General features: G+C 41.0%; 1 protein-coding gene across 1 annotated transcript in view; it reads right to left on the bottom strand.

Moving 5' to 3' along the window:
- Positions 1 to 3,655: 3,655 nt before the first annotated feature.
- TMEM135 (transmembrane protein 135) overlaps positions 3,656 to 24,219 on the bottom strand; it is a 397,425-nt gene continuing 376,861 nt past the window's right edge. The window contains exon 17 of the mRNA XM_040489574.1: positions 3,656 to 3,810. Coding sequence (XP_040345508.1) covers positions 3,804 to 3,810 — 7 coding nt within the window. The 3' untranslated portion in view covers positions 3,656 to 3,803. The remainder of the gene's footprint in view (positions 3,811 to 24,219) is intronic.

Genomic DNA, 24,219 nt, shown 5'->3' with positions numbered 1-24,219 from the left:
CAGCTGACCTGATGCGTGGCCGGGACTCCAGTCACAGCGGACTTCCCTGTAAACCCTGGAACCTTACTGGGAGTCCACATCTCTCTCCTTGGCGGCTTTCAGGATGCATCAAATTGGAGGTCCCACAGGCATCTCTAGCCCGGCATATCCAAGTTAGATAAACCCACACCCTCCCCACCAATCTGCCTCTCAGTGGGTATTACCTAGCTCAGAGAAGGGCACCCCCCTCTACGAGGATGCCTGTGCCAGAAGCATGGGGGCGATCCCCGGTCCTAGTCTCTCTTCCACCCCTCCGCTGAATCCTCACCCACATTCTGTCACTTCTACCTCGTCATGATCTTTTCAGTCTGCCCTGTTCTCTCCAACCCCACTTCTCTCTCCTTACTTCCTCCACCGTCATCGTGGCTGTGTGCTATCAGACCCCTAACCTTCTCCAAACAAAGTGTTTATCCATATTATGTAGTACATAATGCCAGGTTGAAATTGTTTTCTTTATCTTCCTGCAAGAACGAACTGTTTCTCAGTCAGTGTTGTGTCACAGGTTCCGGGACTGTACTGGGCACAATATAAGCCCTTGATTAGTATGATGAATGAATGAAACCCATTCTTTCCAAATCCACAAATGCTTGTTTCAGCTTAATGCTATCTCTTGGCTCGAGTATTTCAAAGTCCTAAGGGAAGGGCATTCCCAACTTCAGGCATTCTTTCAGGGATAGCAAATCCCTCAGGCCAGAGGTGCAAGAGGATTGGTCACCCTCTATATCAGGTTATGGTAAAATGTTTCTTTGTTAATTCATTCATGACATCAGTACATTCAGTCATTACATCAGTAACAATTTGCTATGGCAGTTATTCACTACTTGAAAAAGATTTTCCACGGTATTTATTTCTTATTCTCTTTATAACCAATTATAATAGTCTGACTGCATTTTTGATGTTTGCTGATTTCTCTTAGGCCTCACCCTCCCTTCCCTTTGGCCTCACATCTGGACAGGCTGATAAGAAGGCCTATGACCTCACCTCCTTTGGCACCAGCAGGAAATTTAAATCTCCCAAGAGCAGGAAATTCTCCCCAGTCCCATTCTTTAGCCACTATAAAGTCTCAAACCCACTACCTCTGCTTTGCCCAAGCCAACCTGGACTTGCTTGCACGTGCTCCACTCTTCCCCGGAGTCCCTCCTGTGAGTAATAAACTTTCTCTCCAATTCTTTTGGTGTGTGGACTGTCATCAGCCTCAACATCCAAACCAAATTTTGGGTGGGTCCTCCTGCTTCTACAGGGGGACAATACAACACCAGTGACTTGCATTAAACACTCACACACATGCACACTGAACTGCATCACGTCACAACAGTTTGCTATCAGTTCCATGTTGATTCAGGTTTACATTCCCATCTGACATGTTAATATAGCCAGAAATGGATTCCCATTAATTCCATTTCTGCCACAGTGAAAATTGTGACAAGGTGAAATCTAGGAGGGTCTAGAAGGTGTCTCAGAGAGTAGGACGGCGACTAAATTCCTGCCTGTGATGTCTTCCTACACTCACCCTCTCACCACACTTCTGAATAAGGCACAAGTTTCAATAATTAGTAATAACAACGGCTACCCTGAGCTTTTACTAAGTGTCAGGTATTGTGTTCAGCATTTTAAACATATTTTTTCCTGTGTTCAGCATCTTGCATAACTAAAACTTTATGCCCATTTATGGTGAAGCTACTCTTCACCTCCCCTACCCTGTAACCTCTGACAACCACCACCTTCCTCTCTGCTTCTATGGTTTGACTCTTTTGCATTGCACATCTAAGTGAGATCATGCAGTATTCATCCTTCTGTGCCTGGCTTATTGCCCTTAGCAGAACTGATATCAAGTCAGTCATCTGCTCGGAATCCTTCACTGCTTCCTATTTCACCCTGGAGTAAAAACCAAAGACATTTTAGTGCCCTGCAGTGGCCTGCACTCTGCCACCCACCGCCTCTGTGACATCATCTGTTACTTCTCAGCTGTGCCCTCCCAAGGCCCAGCCACACTACCGTCTGTGCTGCTCCATCAACCTGTCAGGCCCACCGTCACCTCAGCACCATCATACTGGCTGCCCTCCTGCCTGGAACCATCTTCCCCCAGCCTCCACCTCCACCTCCAACTCTACATACCCAATCCCCCTCTATGCTTAATTTTTTTTTCCTTTTGTTAATTTCTTTCCATAGCTCTTATCACCTTCAAATGCCAAAGCTCCATGAGAACAAGAGATTTTGTCTCTTTGCTTTCTGGTGCAGTCTAGCCCCCTAGGTGAGCAACGGGCACATAGTAGGCACCCAATAAATTGTTACTGCATGCGTGAAGGACAACGTAGAATGTAAGAACTCTGGCTCTGAGTCCACTGCACCTGGCTTCAAAGTCCAGGGCCACCACTCATAAGCTGTCTGATCTTGGACACATGTCCTGAGCTCTCTGTATTCCCATCTCCTCAGCTGAAGAAAGTCCTTTTGGTTTAAGGAGTGCCCTTTTGTTAGTACATATCTTTCACCCTGAGCACTAGTCCACCCTGTTTTAGCCCTGAGGAGAACGATTTTTAGGGAGGTTCTGTAACCTGCCAGGGCCACACAGCTGGAAATGTACAGCTCAGATTTGCTGTACCATATGTGATGACCCAAGAGAGATTGTTGACATTTCCTCCACATTACAACCATTTTATAAGCATCTTAAGGACTCCATATGATGTAGGCCAGGAAACTAACAATCTTTCACATTTGTGTGGAACTTTTTAGTGAGAAGCAGATGTTCTCTCTAGGCAGGAGTTTGGGGTGAGTTAGGGTACATCAGAATTTCCTGAGAAAGCCTTGCTGAAACACATATGCCTATGTGTGCCCCCAAACCTCTAGGGGTGGCCCTGTGCAGGGACAGGTTCAAAATGTTTCTCAGATGATTCTGACATATTTCCTGCTAAGCACCCACTGCTTTTAATAACTGAAGTTGGTCCTTAAAAAACAATCTCATAAGATATATTTCATTGTTACCCCAGTGTGAAGGATTAGGGAAATGAGACTTAGGAACACAGAGGGATGTGTACACAGCCATACAGCTGGTGAATGGTATGGCTGGAACCCCACCTCCACCCCTGTGATTCAAGTCATGTTTGACAGAAAGCCAGTGACTGGAGGTCAGTGGGTCTGGATCCTAGTCTTGATTTCTCCCTTCAAAAGTTAAGTGAATGCAGCAGGTCATTTCACTGCTCACCTTTCATTTTGGGGACAAAATATTATTGCTTATTTCTTTGAGGCAAAGAGGATGAGGAACAAATGGGAGAATAGCTATGAAATAATAAAGGCATTGTTTATCAATTATCTATTGAAAAAGAGAAACTCCCTACATTATCACACTCAATCTTCATAAGTGTCCAGCAGGACAGGTTGTTTTTTTTTTTTTTTTAATTTTTTTTTCAACGTTTATTTATTTTTGGGACAGAGAGAGACAGAGCATGAACGGGGGAAGGGGCAGAAAGAGAGGGAGACACAGAATCGGAAACAGGCTCCAGGCTCCGAGCCATCAGCCCAGAGCCTGACGCGGGGCTCGAACTCACAGACCGCAAGATCGTGACCTGGCTGAAGTCGGACGCCTAACCGACTGCGCCACCCAGGCGCCCCATCCACCAGGACAGGTTTTATTACCTTTATTTTATTGAGAGAGACAGAAATACAAGCACAAGGCTGATACGGGGTGGAGAGGGATTCAAAGGTCTGTCTTTCTGATCCCAAAGCGCACATACTTTCCAATAGGCCTTCCAAAGAGGATACCAGGAAAATTAAGATCTGTAAGATAAATATTAGATATAAAAGGGGTGGCAGGCCATATATTACAAGTCCTATATATCTACTACACTGTACATAAGCAGTACAGCTTTTGTTGATGAGATCACACAAACATTGATTTACAATTACAAATCATATTCAGTTAAATTCAAATGATACTTCCTAGGCACCTTCTAGGCACTGTGGTGGTCAGAGAGATGAATAGCATTCAGCTCTTCCTGCAATTAGCCTGGCACATTTTCCCAGCAATGGCACGTATAGCACTAGCCCTCAGTTCAGATTTATAGCATGCGGCAGCACTCCTTCATACCTCTTTCTTTAGAAACAGTGAATGCATGTTTATTGGGTGACTTTGGACAGGTACCTCCAGGGCATGGAGGCTGAGTAGAAAATCATCTGTTCCAAGACTGTTAGGACCCTGCCTACTGCACCTCATGACTGGTCAGATCCATCTGAGGCCCTGGGATTCAGAAAGACACTCACCTAGTTATGCCTGAAGGCTAAACCAGACAACAGTTGGTAGAAGGCAGAGAGATGGGCAAGTAGTAAGCACTCTCTGGTTCCTTCCAAGTCCCTGGCAAACCCGATAGTGGTCCTGGCATTCAAAGGGCTCCAGGAAGCAGCAAAAGTAGGAGAGACCTTTACCGTGAGTATCCCAAGCCCACAACCCAGTGGGATAATGTGAGTTGTAGCTATGCGTAAAGCAAATATCAGTACAACACAGAGCAAGAGATCTTGAGCTAAGATCAGGAGCAGGTTGGAAAGCAGGTTAGAAAGGGAGATCAAAGGTTTCAGAAAGCAGGCAATGAAAAAGTCACAGCCAACAGATTTCTGTTAATTTTTTTGTGTGTGTGATAAACATGTTAAATACCATGTTTCCATGGGTAATGGGAAGAAAAACGATGCTTTGTTTTACAGTAAATACTGGCCATCCATGAGTCCCTCGGGCTGACCATGTGGGACATCAGCAAGAGTATTATACATTGACCTTTGCTGAGTATGTCATTAAATGCACACACAGGGTGGGCCACTTCAGGACAAGGCCATGGAATATCTTATCTCCAGAGAAGGCCAAGGTTAGAATCATGAGACTTAATGCTGAGTTCATAATGAAAACTGACTCCAAGTATATGGTTGTTTTTATTTGTTTTATCTAATTCTTAACCCCGTCTCTATGGTTGTATTATTAATAAAAATCCCACTGGACACCATGGCCTTAACAGCAATGGACTAGATTGAACCTAATATAATAGTTTGGACAGTTGAAGTTAGAAGCATTAACAAGACAACTGATGACTTCCAAGTGATTTAACTGACATATGGCCCCTGGAATTCAGACAAGCAAAGCCTCAGGGAGGCTTTGCTCTGAAGGGAACTGGAGAAAGGACTGGGAGCCTTTCCAAGACTAGAGGAACTTGGATGGATCCAGGGGGATGAAAGGCATTCCTTTGCAGCCCCAGCCCCAGCTCTAAAAGAGCCTGGAGACCTTGGGAGCCAAGGTCAGGAAAGGAACAGCTTCTGCTCCCTGACAGAGGCAAGTAGGGCCTGGGGAGCTTTGGTTTACATGTTTTATTTTCCCCAACCCTTACCCACAAATTCAGGGTGACCTTTTCTCTCCTTTAACAACCTTGTGGAGCAAAAGGCCTGATCCTTGGCCCAAGAGTCCCAAACTACTCCTGGAGAAAGGGAAATTCCAGGTACCCTTAGAGGTGTCTGAGATTGAAAAGAAGGAACACTGTTTATAGAATCCAAACTCCTGGCTATGTGCATTCCTCTAACCTGCCACTCATTCAAATTTTAACCAAACCAAAGTGGATTCACTCCTTGGCGAGTCAGAAACTGCACCAGGCTGAGCTGTTGCACAGAGAAGCTTTTATTTGCAGCAAATAGGGAGATCAGGGCAATGGATTCCAGAGCTGTGACTCCCAAGAGAGGGACAGAGGGTGAAAGGGTTCTTTGGTTTAGGGTTAGGATGAATACTTAGATATTAGATAGGGAAGCCTTGTCATTATATGTAGAGGCAGACACAATGTCACCTATGCACCTTCAGGAAATGTGCCTATGCATACATTGTATGTTATGTAAACAAGGCTGAGGCTCTTCCCTGGATGAAGATTTCAGTATTATAATGAGGTAAAGGTGCTGTAGGTCATTTCAGAGGTCACTCCATGACCCACCTGTGCAGGTGAGTCTCGGGTTTAGCTCAAAGGGTCTGGGTGGTCTGGGCCAAGAGAGACTTCCTCAGAGCAGTCAGTCTCCCACGGGTGGTTTCAGGTTTCCCTTACCTGAGTGAAGGGGAAAGCCTAAAGAAGAACTTAGGAAAAATTTTAGACAAATGTTAGTGAGTACAAGCAGGTGGGCAATATAGGCCAAGTCTTGGGATTTAGCTGGTGACAAAATCTTATGCCTTTGCCCTTCATGAACAATTTCCTCTGTCCCAAGAAAGTAATACATATTATCAGCACTTTTCCCAATTCGCAGTAAGCATTACTGATAGAAAAATTACCAAAAAAACAACAATGAAACAGATGACAATGAAAACTCTACAGGCTAAAATTGGTTATAGGTAAAAAGAAACTGAAGAATCACATATTATTGAGTACATTGCAAAATGCAAAAAGAAAAAAAATAATCTGAGGGAAAAAAATCTGTTTTGAGGAAATAACAACAAAAAATAAAACTGTCAAAAGTTAAAACTGCACTCAGTAAATCTAGCAAAATAATCAAATATTGCAAATTTTACATCTAAAAAAGTTTTATCTGCAAAAATTCAAGTTAATAAATCAACAAAAATTTGCAATAGCAAAACAAATGGCAATAATAAAATTAATGGCAACATCAAAGTTTGTTGTAAAATATACACAGAAAGCATTAATCCATGTCAACATTGGTAAAATAAAAGTAAAACTGGAACTGGTTTGACTGCAGTGTACAAAAAAATTCATCAAAGAACTAGATTAGTGCAGAGACCTTCCAAAGAAAAATGTTTTTCTCAATAGACATTCATCACTAAGGCACAATCCTGATTTAGATCTTTATTGTTTTTAAATGTGGAGGTTAAATACGCTAAAGGTCAAAACAGCCAGATCCAAACACCCAGGAAGTCCAAACAAGAGTCAATAGAATCAAAATATCTCATATTCATCTCACAGGATTGAATCTTGGCTCTGAAGCACATGGCTTTGATTCTAATAAACCATGTGACTTTGGCAAAGTCACTTAATGTCTCTAAGCTTCAATTAAATCATCTGTCAAATGGACATGTTAATTCTATAATATTCTTCCTCTTAGTGTTTATACTGGATATTCCAAGAAAAGCCATGAGAGACCTTGCACATACCTTTCTTCTGAGAACTTCCCTACCCCTAGGTTTCCATGCTTTGTGTCATATAACCTCAGGCTCTAACCATGAGCTCCTGAACTAAGAATGAGTACCTGACCCAAAGATAACTTCCCCTGGAATGGCCAGCAGCCTGGTACAAAAGCATTACCCAGAAAGACACTTTATATTAAATATTATCAGATAATCCAATCCATTAACTCCACTATTAGGAAATTTTCCTACCAGATGTGCAAAAAGAGTGAGCAGAGGGTAGGATCAATCAGCAGAAGCAGAGGGAGGCAAATAGAAGGCAAGAGGCAGAGGCCATGTGGGGACATGACTAATGAGTAAGTAAAAGGCATGAGCAAGCAAGGTAAAAGAAAGGTTGAGGGGCGCCTAGGTGGCGCAGTCGGTTAAGCGTCCGACTTCCGCCAGGTCACGATCTCGCGGTCCGTGGGTTCGAGCCCTGCGTCAGGCTCTGGGCTGATGGCTCAGAGCCTGGAGCCTGTTTCCGATTCTGTGTCTCCCTCTCTCTCTGCCCCTCCCCCATTCATGCTCTGTCTCTCTCTGTCCCAAAAATTAATAAAAGTTGAAAAAAAAATTAAAAAAAAAAAAAAAGGTTGAGAAGTGAAAGGAGAATGAGTCAGGAATGAAACAGGAAGAAGGTGGTGGGGAGAAACACAAAGATGGAGTTGCTGTATCATAAACTCAGAAGACTTCTCAGATTGTTATTGGGGCTCAGAGCTATTGACAGACTCTTGGTACTGCTGTTGAATTATATGTGGTGACAATGTTCCAGGTCTCTGGAGTCCTGGTGCAGTCTTCCTAATTCTCCCAGGTGTCCTTAAAATAGATGCAAAGTGCTAGAGAGAACAACCACAATAACAAAAAAGCAAATGGCCTTGTGGCATATGAAAAAACACTCACCTTCAATCATAAGATAAAAAGATAAATGTAAATTAAAACTAAGCTCAGGTTTTTTTTCTCACCTCTCAGGCAGGTATTCAAAAGTTTGTTAAGAAATCTGTGATCAAGGCTTTGGGGAAATAGGTATTTCTTTGCTGGTAGGAGAACAAAATAATACAACTCATAGGTAGAGGAATTTGGTAATATCTAGCAAAATTACATATGTATTTATCATTTGACACAACAATCTCATTTCTAAGAATCTATGCAAGCAGCCATGGGCAAAAATATAAAAAGATGTATGCACAAGACTATATATGTAAAAAAAACAAATCCTAAAAGTAACATAAATATCTAATCTATAGGAGACTAGTTGACTAAATGCGGTACATCTACACAATGGTATATGGTGATCTTAAAGAATAAGGAATGTTTCTATGTACTAAGATGGAATGATCTCCTGGATTTAATATTAAGTGAAAAAAAATCAAAGTGAAGAAGGGTACACATAGTATATTAGTATTTATCTAAGAAAGGAAAGTACTGGAAGATGGTGGCATAGGAGGACACTAGGCACACCTCATCCTGCTGATTACTTAGATTCCACCCACATCTGCCTAAATAACCCAGAAAATCACCAGAAGAGTAGCAGAACTGATTCTCTGGAGTCAAGCGTAGACAAGAGGCCCACGGAAGAGGGTAGGAAGGGTGGAGAGGCGGTGCACACTACACGGACTGGTGGGAGGGAGCTGGGGCCAAGGAGGGGCATCCACAGGGCAAGGCAGAGCCGCTGAAGTCTGGCTTGCAAAAGCAGAGGGGGTGGACTGTGTGAGTTCTGACAGCCAGTGGGACGTAATTTCTGGAATGTTAAAAGTGCACAGCTCTGCTCTTGGAGAGCAGGGAGGGCAAGAGGATGTCTGGAGAGATAGTTGTTGAGCCCTGGAAGACAGATCTGAGTTCAGCGGGGGAACAAAGGCAGTGGCAAGCTCCATCTCCCTCTCCAATCCGCCAGCCAAAATTCCAAAGGGAACCACTTCCTGTCACCAAACTTGTTTGCACCTCGCAAACACCGAACGCTGTGCTTCTGTGGATCCATCACTCCCACAGGCCTGCCTCCCTCCCAGTGCTGCAGGGCCCCTCCTGCAGGGGACCAGCCACAGCAAAACGAGCTGAGCCTGCCCCTCCCGCCACTGTGCACCTTGCAGATCCATCCCAGCTAATAAACCCTTGGCCAGATCCCATCGAAGCAGCACCACAAGCCTGGAAGTGTGCAAGTAGCCTGGACAGGGGTCACACCACTCCACAGTGAGTCCTGTCCCTGGGAGAGGGGAAGGGAAGGTACACACCAGTCTGACTGTGGCCCCAGCAATGGGCTGGGGGCAGACATCGGGTCTGACTTCGCCCCTGCCCACCAACACAAATTACTCCGGACAGCACAGGGGAAGTGCCCTGCAGTGTGGCGCTACCACAGGGACTACCCAAAATGATGAAATGGAAGATTTCTCCTCAAAAGAAATTCCAGGAAGTAGTGACAGCTAACAAATTGATCAAAAACGATTTAAGCAATATAACAACAAGAATTTAGAATAATAGTCATAAAATTAATCGCTGGGCTTGAAAAAAAAGCATAGAGGATAGCAGAGAATCTACTGCCACAGATATCAAGGGACTAAAAAATAGTCATGAGGAGCTAAAAAATGCTATAAATGAAACGCAAAATAAAATGCAGGTGGCCATAGCATGGATTGAAGAGGAGAGGAGAGAATAAGTGAATTAGAAGATAAGATTATGGAAAAAAAGGAAGGTGAGAAAAAGAGAGATTAAAAAATCCAGGAGTATGAGGGGAGAATTAGAGAACTAAGTGATGCAATCAAACGGAACAATATCCATATCATAGGAATTCCAGAAGAAGAGGAGAGAGAGAAAGGGGCTGAAGTATACTTGAACAAATTATAGCTGAGAACTTCCCTGATCTGGGGAAGGAACAGGCATTGAAATCCAAGAGGCACAGAGAACTCCCTTCAGACCTAACCTGAATCAATCTTCTGCATGACATATCATAGTGAAACTGGCAAAATACAAGGATAAAGAGAAAATTCTGAAAGCAGCAAGGGATAAACAGGCTCTAACTTACAAAGGTAGACACATAACAATAGTAGCAGGCCTATCTACTGAAACTTGGCAGACCAGAAAGGAATGGCAGGAAGTCTTCAATGTGATGGACAGAAAAAAATATGCAGCTGAGAATGCTTTATCCAGCGAGTCTGTCATTCAGAATACAAGGAGATATAAAGATTTTCCCAAACAAACAAAAACTAAAGGAATTCATCACCACCAAACCAGCCCTACAAGAGATTGTAAGGGGGACTCTGTGAGTGAAATGTTGCAAAGTACCAGAGACATCACTACAAGCATGAAACCTACAGACATCACAATTATTATAAACCCTTATTTTTCAATAATAACACTGAATGTAAATGGACTAAATGCTCAGACCAAAAGACATAGGGTATCAAAATGGATTAAAAAAAACACCCATCTATTTGCTGTCTACAAGAGACTCATTTTACACCTGAGAACACCTTCAGATGGAAAGTGAGGGGAAGGAGAACTATTTATCATGCCACTGGAAGTCAAAAGAAAGCTGGAGTAGCCATACTTATATCAGACAAACTAGACATTATATTAAAGGCTGTAACAAGAAATGAAGAAGGATACTATATAATAATTACAGGGTCTGTCCATTAGGAAAAGCTAATAATTATAAATGTCTATGTGCTGAATATGAGAACCCCCAAATATATAAAACAATCACAAACATAAGCAACCTTATTGATAACAATGTGGTAATTGCGGGGAACTTTAATACCCCACAACAACAATGGATAGATCATCTAGACACAGGATCAATAAAGAAACAAGGGCCCTCAATGATACATTGGATCAGATGGACTTCACAGATATATTTAGAACTCTGCATCCCAAAACAACAGAATATACTTTCTTCTCGAGCACAAATGGAACATTCTTCAAGATACATCACATACTGGTCACAAAAGAGCCCTTCATAAGTTTACAGGAATTGAGATCATACCATGCATACTTTCAGACCACAATGCGATGAAGCTTGAAATCAACCACAGGAAAAAGTCTGGAAAACCTCCAAAAGCATGGAGGTTAAAGAACACCCTACTAAAGAATGAATGGGTCAACCAGGCAATTAGAGAAGAAATTAAAAAATATATGGAAACAAACGAAAATGAAAATACAACAATCCAAACGCTTTGGGATGCAGCGAAGGCAGTCCTGAGAGGAAAATACATTGCAATCCAGGCTTATCTCGAGAAACAAGAAAAAATCCCCAATACAAAATCTGACAGCACACCTGAAGGAAATAGAAGCAGAACAGCCAAGACACTCCAAACCCAGCAGAAGAAGAGAAATAATAAAGATCAGAGCAGAAATAAACAACATAGAATCTAAAAAAACTGTAGAGCAGATCAACGACACCAAGAGTTGGTTTTTTGAAAAGATAAACAAAATTGATAAACCTCTAGCCAGGCTTCTCAGAAAGAAAAGGGAGATGATCCAAATAGATTAAATCAGGAATGAAAATGGAATTATTACCACCAATCCCTGAGAAACATAAGCAATTGTCAGGGAATACTATGAAAAATTATATGCCAACAAACTGGACAACCTGGAAGAAATGGACAAATTCCTAAGCACCCACACTCTTCCAAAACTCAATCAGGAGGAAACAGAAAGCTTGAACAGACCCATCACCAGCGAAGAAATTGAATCGGTTATCAAAAATCTCCCAACAAATAAGAGTCCAGGACCAGATGGCTTCCCTGGGGAGTTCTACCAGACGTTTAAAGCAGAGATAATACCTATCCTTCTCAAGTTATTTCAAAAAATAGAAGGGGAAGGAAAAATTCCAGACTCATTCTATGATGCCAGTATCACTTTGATTCCGAAACCAGACAGAGACCCAGCAAAAAAAGAGAACTACAGGCCAATATCCCTGATGAATATGGATGCAAAAATTCTCAACAAGATACTAGCAAATCGAATTCAACAGCATATAAAAAGAATTATTCACCATGATCAAGTGGGATTCATTCCCGGGATGCAGGGCTGGTTCAACATTCACAAATCAATCAATGTGATACATCACATTAATAAAAGAAAAGATAAGAACCATATGATCCTATCAATCGATGCAGGAAAGGCCTTTGACAAAATTCAGCATCGTTTCTTAATAAAAACCTTCGAGAAAGTCGGGATAGAAGGAACATACTTAAAGATCATAAAAGCCATTTATGAAAAGCCCACAGTTAACATCATTCTCAATGGTGAAAAACTGAGAGCTTTTTCCCTGAGATCAGGAACACGACAGGGATGTTGACTCTCACCGCTGTTGTTTAACATAGGGTTGGAAGTTCTAGCATCAGCAATCAGACAACAAAAGGAAATCAAAGGCATCAAAATTGGCAAAGAAGTTAAGCTTTCACTTTTTGCAGATGACATGATATTTTACATGGAAAATCCGAAAGACTCCACCAGAAGTCTGCTAGAACTGATACATGAATTTAGCAAAGTTGCAGGATACAAAATCAATGTACAGAAATCAGTTGCATTCTTATACACTAATAATGAAGCAACAGAAAGACAAATAAAGAAACTGATCCCATTCACAAGTGCACCAAGAAGCATAAAATACCTAGGAATAAATCTAACCAAAGATGTAAAAGGTCTGTATGCTGAAAACTATAGAAAGCTTATGAAGGAAACTGAAGAAGATATAAAGAAATGGAAAAACATTCCATGCTCATGGATTGGAAGAATAAATATTGTCAAAATGTTAATACTACCCAAAGCTATCTACACATTCAATGCAATCCCAATCAAAATTGCACCAGCATTCTTCTCGAAACTAGAACAAGCAATCCTAAAATTTGTTTGGGACAACAAAAAGCCCCAAATAGCCAAAGTAATTTTGAAGAAGAAGACCAAAGCAGGAGGCATCACAATCCCAGAATTTAGCCTCTACTACAAAGCTGTAATCATCAAGACAGCACGGTATTGGCACAAAAACAGACACATAGACCAATGCAATAGAGACTCCAGAATTAGACCCACAAAAGTATGGCCAACTAATCTTTGACAAAGCAGGAAAGAATATCCAGTGGAAAAAAGACAGTCTCTTTAACAAATGGTGCTGGCAGAACTGGACAGCAACATGCACAAGAATGAAACTACACCACTTTCTTACACCATTCACAAAAGTAAAGTCAAATGGATAAAGGACCTGAATGTGAGACAGGAAACCATCAAAACCCTGAGGACAAAGCAGGAAAAAACCTCTCTGACCTCAGCCACAGCAATTTCTTACTTGACACATTCCCAAAGGCAAGGGAATTAAAAGCAAAAATGAACTATTGGGACCTCATGAAGATAAAAAGCTTCTGCACTGCAAAGGAAACAATCAACAAAAGTAAACGGCAACCAACGGAATGGGAAAAGACATTTGCAAATGACATATCGGACAAAGGGCTAGTATCCAAAGTGTATAAAGAGCTCACCAAATTCCACACCCGAAAAAAACAAATAATCCAGTGAAGAAATGGAGAGAAGACATGAATAGACACTTTTCTAAAGAAGACATCCAAATAGCCAACAGGCACATGAAAAGATGCTCAATGTCACTTCTCATCAGGGAAATACAGATCAAAACCACACTGGGATATCACCTCATGCCAGTCAGAGTGGCTAAAATTAACAAATCAGGAGACTATAGATACTGGCAAAAATTGGAGAAATGGGAACCCTCTTGCACTTTTGGTGGGAATCCAAACTGGTGCAGCCACTCTGGAAAACAGTGTGGAGATTCCTCAAAAATTTAAAAATAGATCTACCCTATGACCCAGCAATTGCACTGTTAGGAATTTACCCAAGGGATATAGGAGTGCTGGTGCATAGGGGTACTTGTACCCCAGTGTTTATAGCAGCACTTTCAACAATAGCCAAATTATGAAAAGAGCCTAAATGTCCATCAACTGATGAATGGATAAAGAAGTTGTGTTTTATATATACAATGGAATACTACGTGGCAATGAGAAAGAATGAAATCTGGCCTTTTGTAGCAACGTGGATGGAACTGGAGAGTGTTATGCTAAGTGAAATAAGTCATACACAGAAAGATACCATATGTTTTCACTCTTATATGGATCCTGAGAAACTTAACAGAAGACCATGGGGGAGGAGAAGGGAAAAAAATTTAGAGAGGAAGGGAGGCAAACCATAAGATACTCTTAAAAACTGACAATAAACTCTAGGTTGATGGGGGGTGGGAGGGAGGGGAAAGTGGGTGATGGGTATTGAGGAGGGCACCTTTTGGGATGAGCACTGGGTGTTGTACGTAAACCAATTTGAGAAATTTCATATTAAAAAATAATAAATAAATAAATAAATAAATAAATAAATAAATAAATAAGAAAGGAAAGTACTAAGTACTCACACACACACTACAGAGTCAATTCTTGTTATTCTTATTTTTGGCAGTTATGTTCTATAAAGCCACAATGATCACTGAATGAGCAAATACTGAGCCTTTTCTCCTGGGGGGTATATAAGGAAGGGTATGTTCCTGTAAAATTGTGGTCACATTGTTGCCGAACAGTCATTTTATAATTTTATTTTATGTATGTTTCTGTTTAAAGACATCTTATTTATATATATTTTAATTTTTTAACCCTGAACTCACAGCCAAAACGCACTATAACTAATGCCTGAATGAAGCTAATCCCACACATGTATTTTCTCTGTAAGGCATATCACAACCTTCTTATACTTAGGTACATTTCAGCAATATGCTTGGGGGCCATTTTAAACAGTGAAATCACCAGCAAAAAGCATAAAATGCAGCCCTAAATACACTGCAAAAAGGACACTTGATTACTTATGAGAGCTGAAACAAGAACAACATTCTTTGTTCAACATCAGCTAGGAATGTCCACATCACATTGAGGTGACTCAAATTTTTTCAGTGCTCTACACATGTCCATGAATGACCATGAAATGCTACAAGTAATGATTTCAGGGTAACAAATACATTTTAGCATGTTAGTGAATTTGCAAACATAGAATCTGTGAATATTGAGAATTGACTCTGTATTTTTCATATTTAAAAAAAAGGAAAAATAAGCTATAAAGTAAATAAAATGTGAGAAAGGAATAATGCAGGGATAGAGAACTAGAAGATAAACGTTTCTGTATATTCCTTGTTTCATGATTTGAACTTTGAACCATGTTGAAGTTTTGTAAAATGCTAGAACAATATATGGGGGGCCTGAGTGGCTCAGTCAGTTAAATGTCTGACCTCGGCTCAGGCCATGATCTTGTGGTTCGTGGGTTCAAACTCTGGGTTGGGCTCTGTGCTGATAGCTCAGAGCCTGGAGTCTGCTTCGGATTCTGTGTCTCCCTCTCTCTCTGCCCCTCCTGCTAGTGCTCTCTCTCTCTCTCTCTCAAAAATAAGTAAACAATAAAAATAAAGTTTTTAAATGCTAAAATAATATAAACCAAACTGAAATTAAAAACTGTCTAAAGTTGAATATGAAATATTGGCATTATATCATGAGGTACTTTCTTTTTAAAAATGCCTTTCCAGGGCGCCTGGGTGGCTCAGTCAGTTAAGTGTCCGACTTCGGCTTGGGTCATGATCTCGTGGTCTGTGAGTTCGAGCCCCACGTCGGGCTCTGTGCTGACCGCTCAGAGCCTGGCGCCTGTTTCGGATTCTGTATCTCCCTCTCTCTATCTGACCCTCCCCCGTTCATGCTCTGTCTCTCTCTGTCTCAAAAATACATAAACGTTAAAAAAAATTTTTAAATGCCTTTCCTAGCCATTTTCACTATTAAGACCTAGAAACAATAACCAATCCAGTAACTTTGAGAACTTTCATAACTTAATTATGGTCTCTAGTATTTATCACTAAAAGAAAACAGACCCTTTGAAAAAATGGCTGGTCTAGATCTACAAGATGATTCTAAAACATCTTTACATTCAAAAAGTAAAGAAGCTACCAAAGACTACTAAAGTTCTGTCAGAAGGACTCCAGGGACAAATTACAGAGAATCTCATTGCCTAAAGATGAGATTATTTGTGTGCCAATAATAACTTCAGTTATATATATTATTATCAAATATATTTAAATCCATTGAGTTTATAATCACACACATACACATCCAACTCATTGTCTATTTTGAAGGATACTAGGAACTAATTCATTATTCTAAAAATTGTTAATTAAAGGTAAACAATCAAGCACTTTTTTCTCCCTTTCTTATATGAACTGAACTTTACAACAATAAAATACATGCTGAAGAAAATTTTCTTTCTCTAGAAGCATTTCAGCTTACAAATAAATGAGGAATGATAGAATACTATGTTTTCTCAAACTCCAGACATAAGGATATGGCAATAAACATTAATTTCCACCAACTTCACAAAAGACAGATCAGACTTTATTATTGTTATTATTACTTCCTCATGGAAGCACACATCACCATGAAATGGTTTGTTTTAAAATTTCATACATCCAAGTCGTATGAAGGGTTAGTTAGCTATAACCACTAATTAAAAGAAAATGGAAAGAATAGAGGAACTTGCTTCATGACACAGTAAGGCTGCAACCAATGCAACTCAGAATATGGAAAAATGTATACATCAAATGACTCTGTTTCTTCAAGAAAATAATACAAGAAGGAGAAACTACAGAATAAAAAATATCAACCAAATGCAAAGTATGGGCCTTCTCTAGATGCTGATTTGAACAAACCAAAAGTGTGTGTGTGTGTGTGTGTGTGTGTGTGTGTGTGTGTGTGTGTGTGTGGTGTGAGAGAGGAGAGAGAAAGGGAAAGAGAAAGAGAGAGACTTGAAATTTCACTAGATATTTGAGCATATTAAGTAAATTTTTAGGTTAACTTTTAAATTCTTGATATAATATATCTAGTATTTGCTTCAAAATAATCTAATTGTTCAGTAGGAAAGAATGAGAGAATGTGGGGAATAAGCTTAGGAATCCCCCAGGCTTACATCAATGGGTTAACAAGGCATAAAGAAGTACAAAGCATAGGATGCTCACACCAGAGTTTAGGTAAACAAGGTTAGCACCCAAGAATAGGGAGATGCAAAGGCACCAAGAATAGGGAGATGTAAAGGCAACAAGAATAGGGAGGTGCAAAGGTACTCCAGAATAGAGAGGGGGTGCAGAGCCCCCAGAATATAGAGGGAGGGGCAAAGGTCCCAGAATAGAGAGGGGGTGCAAAGGCACCCAATATAAAGGTGTATGAGGTAAGCAAGATTAGGCATTCAGGGCAAAAACGCTTTCGAATTTAGTACTATAGCAGAAAGCTGCTTTCACAGGAGGGAAGGACCAAGTTAGGTAAACAGGTAAATTGGGCTATAGACTGCTGTGCTGCACTGCAGGTGAAGCAGCCCAGAGAGGAGATGATTAACAAAAGAAAAGGTGCTTTGTTAACCCTGAAGCTATTTCCCCCCTCTGTCTTACCCCCTAAGCTAGCTAAGATAAATAGACACGGTGCCTCCTGTCTGCCATTAACAACCATCTGCCCATCTGCCTGACACCAGGATTTTGTTTTATGTTGACCTAAACCTCAAACACCATCTATCTTCAAAACCCTCTTTCCCTAATGCCCATGAGTTAATGTTCACAGATTCACTGTCTCTTTGTGCCCATCCGTCACGTTTGTAAGCCTTCTGATCTTAAAAAATATGGGCAAGGACCCTTATTCAGGGCTCTTGTCTTTTCCCCGACACTAGCCATCTCTCGTTTTCATCCTGCATCCTGCTCTCTTGTTAAGCAAGAGAGAACTTTAGACCCAGAGTCTATGACAAGACAGGGTGTACATAAAACAAGAACTTTTGTGGGGCGCCTGGGTGGCTCAGTTGGTTAAGTGTCAGACTTTGGCTCAGGTAATGATCTCACAGTTCATGAGTTTGAACCCTGCGTCAGGCTCTGTGCTGACAGCTCAGAGCCTGGAGCCTGCTTCAAATTATGTGTCTCCCTCTCTCTCTTCCCCTCCCACCACTCACACTCTGTCTCTCTCTTTCTTTCTCTCTCAAAAATAAATTAAAACATTTAAAAAATTAAAAAAAATAAGAGCTTTTGTGAATTAAGGTAGGAATTGTGATAGGTACACAGGCTCCATTTTATAAGTCTAAGTTTAATATAAGTTTGAAATTTTTCATATTAAATTTTTAATTAAACATTTAAACCCCCATTAACCAGCAAACAATATATCTTTGTTTCTTGTATATTGAAAGAATCCAGTCAGTATAGAATTCTTGTCAAGATTGCATGAAGTAGCCTCTGTAGAACAGAGTCTGGTGGCTGGCAAAAAATAAAGCGGAGCTCCAGATATTGTGGTTAAAATATTATTATGTGTCAGGATTTCAGCCTACTTCTGTTTGTTTGTTTGTTTGTTTGTTTACCTCAGCCCTATACAATTCAAAGAAATACTATTCAGCCCTATGCAAATAATATAGAATCTTCTCAAACACTGGTGTCCAGCCAGGGAGGCTTCCTTAATACCAACCTACCTGATGCACACTGTACTCCCAGACTCGGCACTGAATAACTGAGTAGCTCCTGACATCATTAATTTCTATTGTTCCTTTTCCCTACGCAGTGCACAACTGCCCATTGCTTCCTTCAAGTCTGATACATCAAGTTACTCTCTCCACCTTGATCTTGCTTCCCCTCAGGGCCCATTTCATTTCTCCAGCTAGACTCAGCTCCTCAGAATAGCACTTCCAACTCCTGAGGCATGGGTAGCTCTGCCACCAGCTTCATCATGACATCCCATGGCAAAGCTGACATACATTCCAAATGCCTCCTCCCTGTCCATCCTAACACCCCAGACCATCTCGCTATCCAGTCCAGCTGGTGTAAGTACCCCTTTGGTGTCTCTCTTTCTGCAGACACTTTGCGTCCATTTTGCAGTGGACACAATAATCAACGAGTTCAGGATAACAAGTACAATGGTCTCATGTTGCCCCCCCTAAAATTGTTACCACATTGTTGTTGACCTAGTTATTACATTTTACTGTTACCAGAAATCAAATGCTTAGGCAACTTTGAGAGTATTTTGCATCTATTTATTTTATTTCACTAAGGAGGATGACCTTGTAGAATTCAACTGTTTATTCCCAAAAGTGGACCTAATGGTTGGCATTCTTAAAGCTTATGCAATTTCCAGGAATGCTGGATTCCATATATTGTTTGAAGGAAGTAATGCAGAACTCTGATTTTCCACCCCTGCCTATTCTAGTTGGGCCAAAAGACTTAAAATAATTTAGTACCCAACAGGATATATATTCAGCATAGAAAGAACAGAGAGATTAGTATTGTCTTCCATTAAATTCCATCTCCTAGGCTTCAGTTTTATCACCAGTAATATTAACAGTTTTTTGAAATTTGTGTCAGTCCCTTGGAAGTCTTGTATGTATCCTGCAAAGAGTCCTTCAAAGTCAGGGACTGTATTTCATTTTCTCTGTATCTCCAATGCCAAACACAGTTCTGTCAAAGAAAAGACATTAATTTTGAATGACTGTGCAAGGTTCTGTAAAACTGTGACGTCCATGGAAGTATCCAAACCTCCTGACACCATCAACAGCTCAGTATGGCAGTAATAGCCATCCACTTGTGATGAAAAAGAGCTCTCGTCACATTAGAAGCCTGTCCCAAGTTATAAGATTCAATTCGAGGCCATGATCTTGGAGAGGTGATGGAGTACAATGGAAAGTGTGCCAGAGTCTCAGCAATTAAAGGGCGCTCTTGAATCTGTACTGTCATGGATAAAGACTGACATGAGGAAACCACAAATGACAGGGTCAGAGAGACCTTAATGTGAAGTGGGTTCCATCAGTCCCCCACTTAAGTTTTTGGTTGTAAGAAACAGAACTTTGTTGAGCAATAGTAAGCAAAAGGTGGGGTTTTTTTGTTTTGTTTTGTTTTGTTTTGTTTTGTTTTTGTTTTTGTTTTTTTTGGATAAGAAGAAATATCAACCCAAACTCATAAGCAGGAGGGCAGACAGGCACCAGGTCTTTCTAAACTTTCAGAACTTCCAGAAACTAAACACATACCCTCCAAACCAGGCCATAGACCCATCCCACTACTGAGTCCCGCTCTCTCTGGGGCCACCTGTTCTCTCATCCTGTTTCCTATCCCTCTGTCCCTCTCTCTGCAGAACCATTTTTCTCATTCCACTTGTAAATAGGCTGAATATGGCTGCTCAGACCCTATTTTATTCTCAGTGTGCAGGTCAAGTACCCACAGCGGCTGGCTCGTGGCTCTGAGGTTTATTTCCAATTTTCTGGGAGATGTAGTCTGATTGTCTCCCTCTGTCCTGGACTGATGATCTCTGTGGGCCCACTCAGCAGAAGCTGTAGGAGTCTACTTTCTGAGGAGGGGCGATTTTATTCAGGGATATCAGATGGTCAGGTTCCCATTTTATGGACTCACACTGCAGAGTTATGAAAGATATCTAAGGCTGAGATTAGTTCAGTGGGTATTGCATCAAACCAGAAATGAAATGATGAGAGCTTAAGCAAAATCAGAAAAGCTCTCAGGGGCTTAAAGGAGGAAATGAATGTGGGAAGTATCAAAGAATTAAAGTCACAACAGTAGATGTGGGAGATGAGAAAGGGAGGTTTCTGATCTCGAGAGGGAGGAATGGCAAAACTCATCAACCATCAGGGAAGATGAGAACCAGGAGGAATGGCAAGTGTGGGTGGGGTTGAGGGGAGAGGGGAGGGATGAACAAAGGCATTGCATTTTAACAAAGAACAAGAATCTGAATGAACAGATTAGGGAGAGATATCAAAGGTAAGGTAAAGAAAGGATGGTCTGTAATGATCAATTACAACTGTCTCTATTCTTATTTCTGCACTGATTAAACACCCCTCAGCAGCAACTATTACTAGAGGATAAAATCCAGTCTCTTATGCATGGACCTCGCAGTCCTTCATTACACAGCTTGTGACCACTTCCGTTTCCCAGGTTTTAGTCACAGCAAGCAATAAAACCAGCTGCAGTTTTCTGAATGCACCATTTTCTCATGTCTCTGTGCATTTAGACATCTTGCCCTCTCTGTTTTAATAACCTTCTTCCTTCAGCTGCCTTCTCCTTCTATTTGTCCTTCAAGACACCTCACCCATCCAAGGCTACCTTACTTGCCCTTTTCACTTGGTGTTCTCTGGGCCCTTAGCAAACTGCTAAATTGCAATATGACGTTTTGGTCTGACTCCCCAGACTATGAACCCATGAAACCAGGAAGTGCAACTTGCATCTCAGTATCCTCAATGTCTGCCACATAGTCACACCTATCAAATATTTGTGAAATAGCTGGAATGGTAGAATGACCTCTTCACAGTAGGCACACAAAACCCTTAAGGCATTTTTCCCTGACAGTGTAACTCACCTCTCTCTCTCTTTCTTGTCTTTTTTAAAATTTTTTAAATATTTATTTTTGAGAGAGAGAGAGAGAGAGAGAGAGAGAGGCAGACTGTGAGTGGGGGAAGGGCAGAGAGAGAGGGAGACACAGAATCTGAAGCAGGCTCCAGTCTCTAAGCTGTCAGCACAGAGCCCAACGTGGGACTTGAACTCACGGACCATGAGATCATGACCTGAGCCGAAGTCAGATGCTTAACCGACTGAACCACCCAGGTGCGCCTCTCTCTCTCTCTCTCTCTCTCTCTCTCTCTCTCTTATTCTTCTGCTTTTCCATTACTGTGCATGTCTTCTTTGAGTGAGGATAAAGGAAAATGGATTCAGCCTCTGCATTGAATGTGAATCCCCATGGCCTTGGTATTAAAAGAGCCATTGACCTCACAAAATTGTGCAGGGAAGGAAAAGAAAAAGAGACTTGTTTTAAGTAAATCAAAATATAATCAGGAACTGAGCCTACATGAGCTGCAAATATAAGGAAGAAGAGAAAATGGAATTCTTAAAAATTTACAGTGGATCAACCAAAAGAAGTTGACTCATAGATTTTAGATTTAAATGTTTAAAAGTTGGATACTGTACCCAAACATATCCCCTCTCATTTTTTTCTCAAGCCAGATTGCAATAGGATGGAGAGAATGAGAGACACAGAAGTAAAGAAAGTGAGACAAACTGCTCTTTCAAGAACTTCAGAAACAAGGTACTGAGAACCATGAGGTGTAAGCTTAGAGAAGACTGGAATGAAATAGGTGTGTGTGTGTGTGTGTGTGTGTGTGTGTGTGTGTGTGTGTGTGTTGAAAGATAAGATGTAAGCTTATCTGTCAGTTAAAAGAGAAGATAAAAAGGAAGGGAAGAGCTCAAAGGGGACATTATTGGAGCAAGATCCTGGAGGTCAAAGGGAGTGGAGCCAGGAGCACAGAAGAAACACACTTCTTCCTCTCAGATGATAGAGCCCCTAACAGCTTTTCCAGCTCCTCTCTCAACTGCCCTAAGACATCCTCCTTTCTAGGCCTTCTGTCTCTCTCTCTCTCTTATCATGCCATACTTTTTCAGGCCTTGATGGTTTTGCACATATAGTTCCTTCTACCTGGAATGCTGGTCACCTAACTGTTTCCTATTGAATTCTGACTTACCCTTTCAGACACAACTCACAGATCACTGCCACTGGGAAATTTCCCTGATTCTTCCATTTGAGCAAGGTAAATGCTCCTCCTTTGGTATTCAGACTTGTAAGATACACAGTTACTGGTATACTTACTTATTCTGATTTCCCATCAGAGTAGGAGCACCCTGAACAGGAAGGACTGTGCCAGATTTAAAAAGATCAAACACTCAAGAAATGTTGAATGAATGAATGAATGAATGAATGAATGAATGAATGAATGAAAAGCCACTGGGTGCTTTAGGAGTTTGACATGGTGAAGCAAAGCATAGCCCCATGCTGGGCTGAAAAAGGATGAATGAGCTGAAGATTAAGGAGAAAACAGAACTGCGCTGAGCAGTCTCTGTTGGAAAGTCAGAGATTATAGAATGATTTAGAGGCACAGTGAGAGCTGAACTGAGGTTTGCATGCCAATGGCACCAACTAATAAACAGAAATTCACAAAATGAGGTTCATGACCTTTCTGCAAAGTGAAAAGCAACTTTCCCACAGTCAATAGCTTTATCTGGGAAATAAATTAAGAGTGATCAAATCAGATTTGTGAGACCTCAGGGACAGAGAGTCTCAGACAGCTGGGGCTTTCTAAAAGTCATAAAAATACCAACATTCTGTCCAAGTCCATGATCAAAGGCTTGCCAAACTCACTCATGAAGAAGAAAATCTACTTAACAGTATTAAGATAGTCTTTGATTCCTAATCTTTTGCTGTGCAAAAATCTGAGTTTTATTCACCAAATGGCATTAAGTGTCAATTAGAATGTTTTTAAAGTCTGTATTGTAACTGATGTGTGGCTAGTGAGAAATCACCAGATATAAATCCAATATAAGCTTGAGTGGACTTGTCTCATTTCATTCCCTTTCCTGGAACTCTGCAGTTCCATCACACAATGTTAGAGCTCTAAAGAACCTTGGAGAACATCTAGGCCAACAGACTCATTTTACCAGAGGCCAGGGTGGAAGAGTGAATTTCTCAGGCCTCCCATCTCATTAGTGGTAAAAGTGAGCTGGAAATGTGACTTTTCATCATATGGTCTTCCCTTCATACCATGTCACACACACACAAAAATTATCTTCAATGTTCTTATTTCAATTAGCAAATTATTCAGTATAGTTCAAAAGTTTCCTGTCCAAAAGAATTAAGTTAAATAATGTTTTCATGCCCAAAATGGTAACCCCTCAGTTAGGCAGAAAATACAGTTTTCTGCAACCCTTCATTTCCTTGGACAGCTTCAGAAAGAAGACATGGCAAGTGTCCTATGAGTCTGTGACTAATGTGGGAATGGTAGTAGATGACGGAGGACAGAAGCCTTGAATGGAAAGCCTGGGAGCATAGATTGACCATGGAGTCGAGCAGAATGGCATTCCTGACTAAGATAAAGGAGGGTATGACAATGGAACATTCAGGGGGCCCTGACTGCCAAATCTGGATTGGAATTAATTTGTTTAGAGCAGTGTTTCTCAGAACACACTCCATAGAACACTAGTTTCACAC

The sequence above is a fragment of the Herpailurus yagouaroundi genome, unplaced genomic scaffold, assembly GCF_014898765.1.
Source record: "Herpailurus yagouaroundi ecotype Mexico unplaced genomic scaffold, PumYag 180, whole genome shotgun sequence".
In the NCBI taxonomy this organism is placed as follows: Eukaryota; Metazoa; Chordata; class Mammalia; order Carnivora; family Felidae; genus Herpailurus; species Herpailurus yagouaroundi.
Note: the sequence above shows the minus strand (reverse complement) of the source record. Positions and strands in the feature narration are given on the sequence as shown.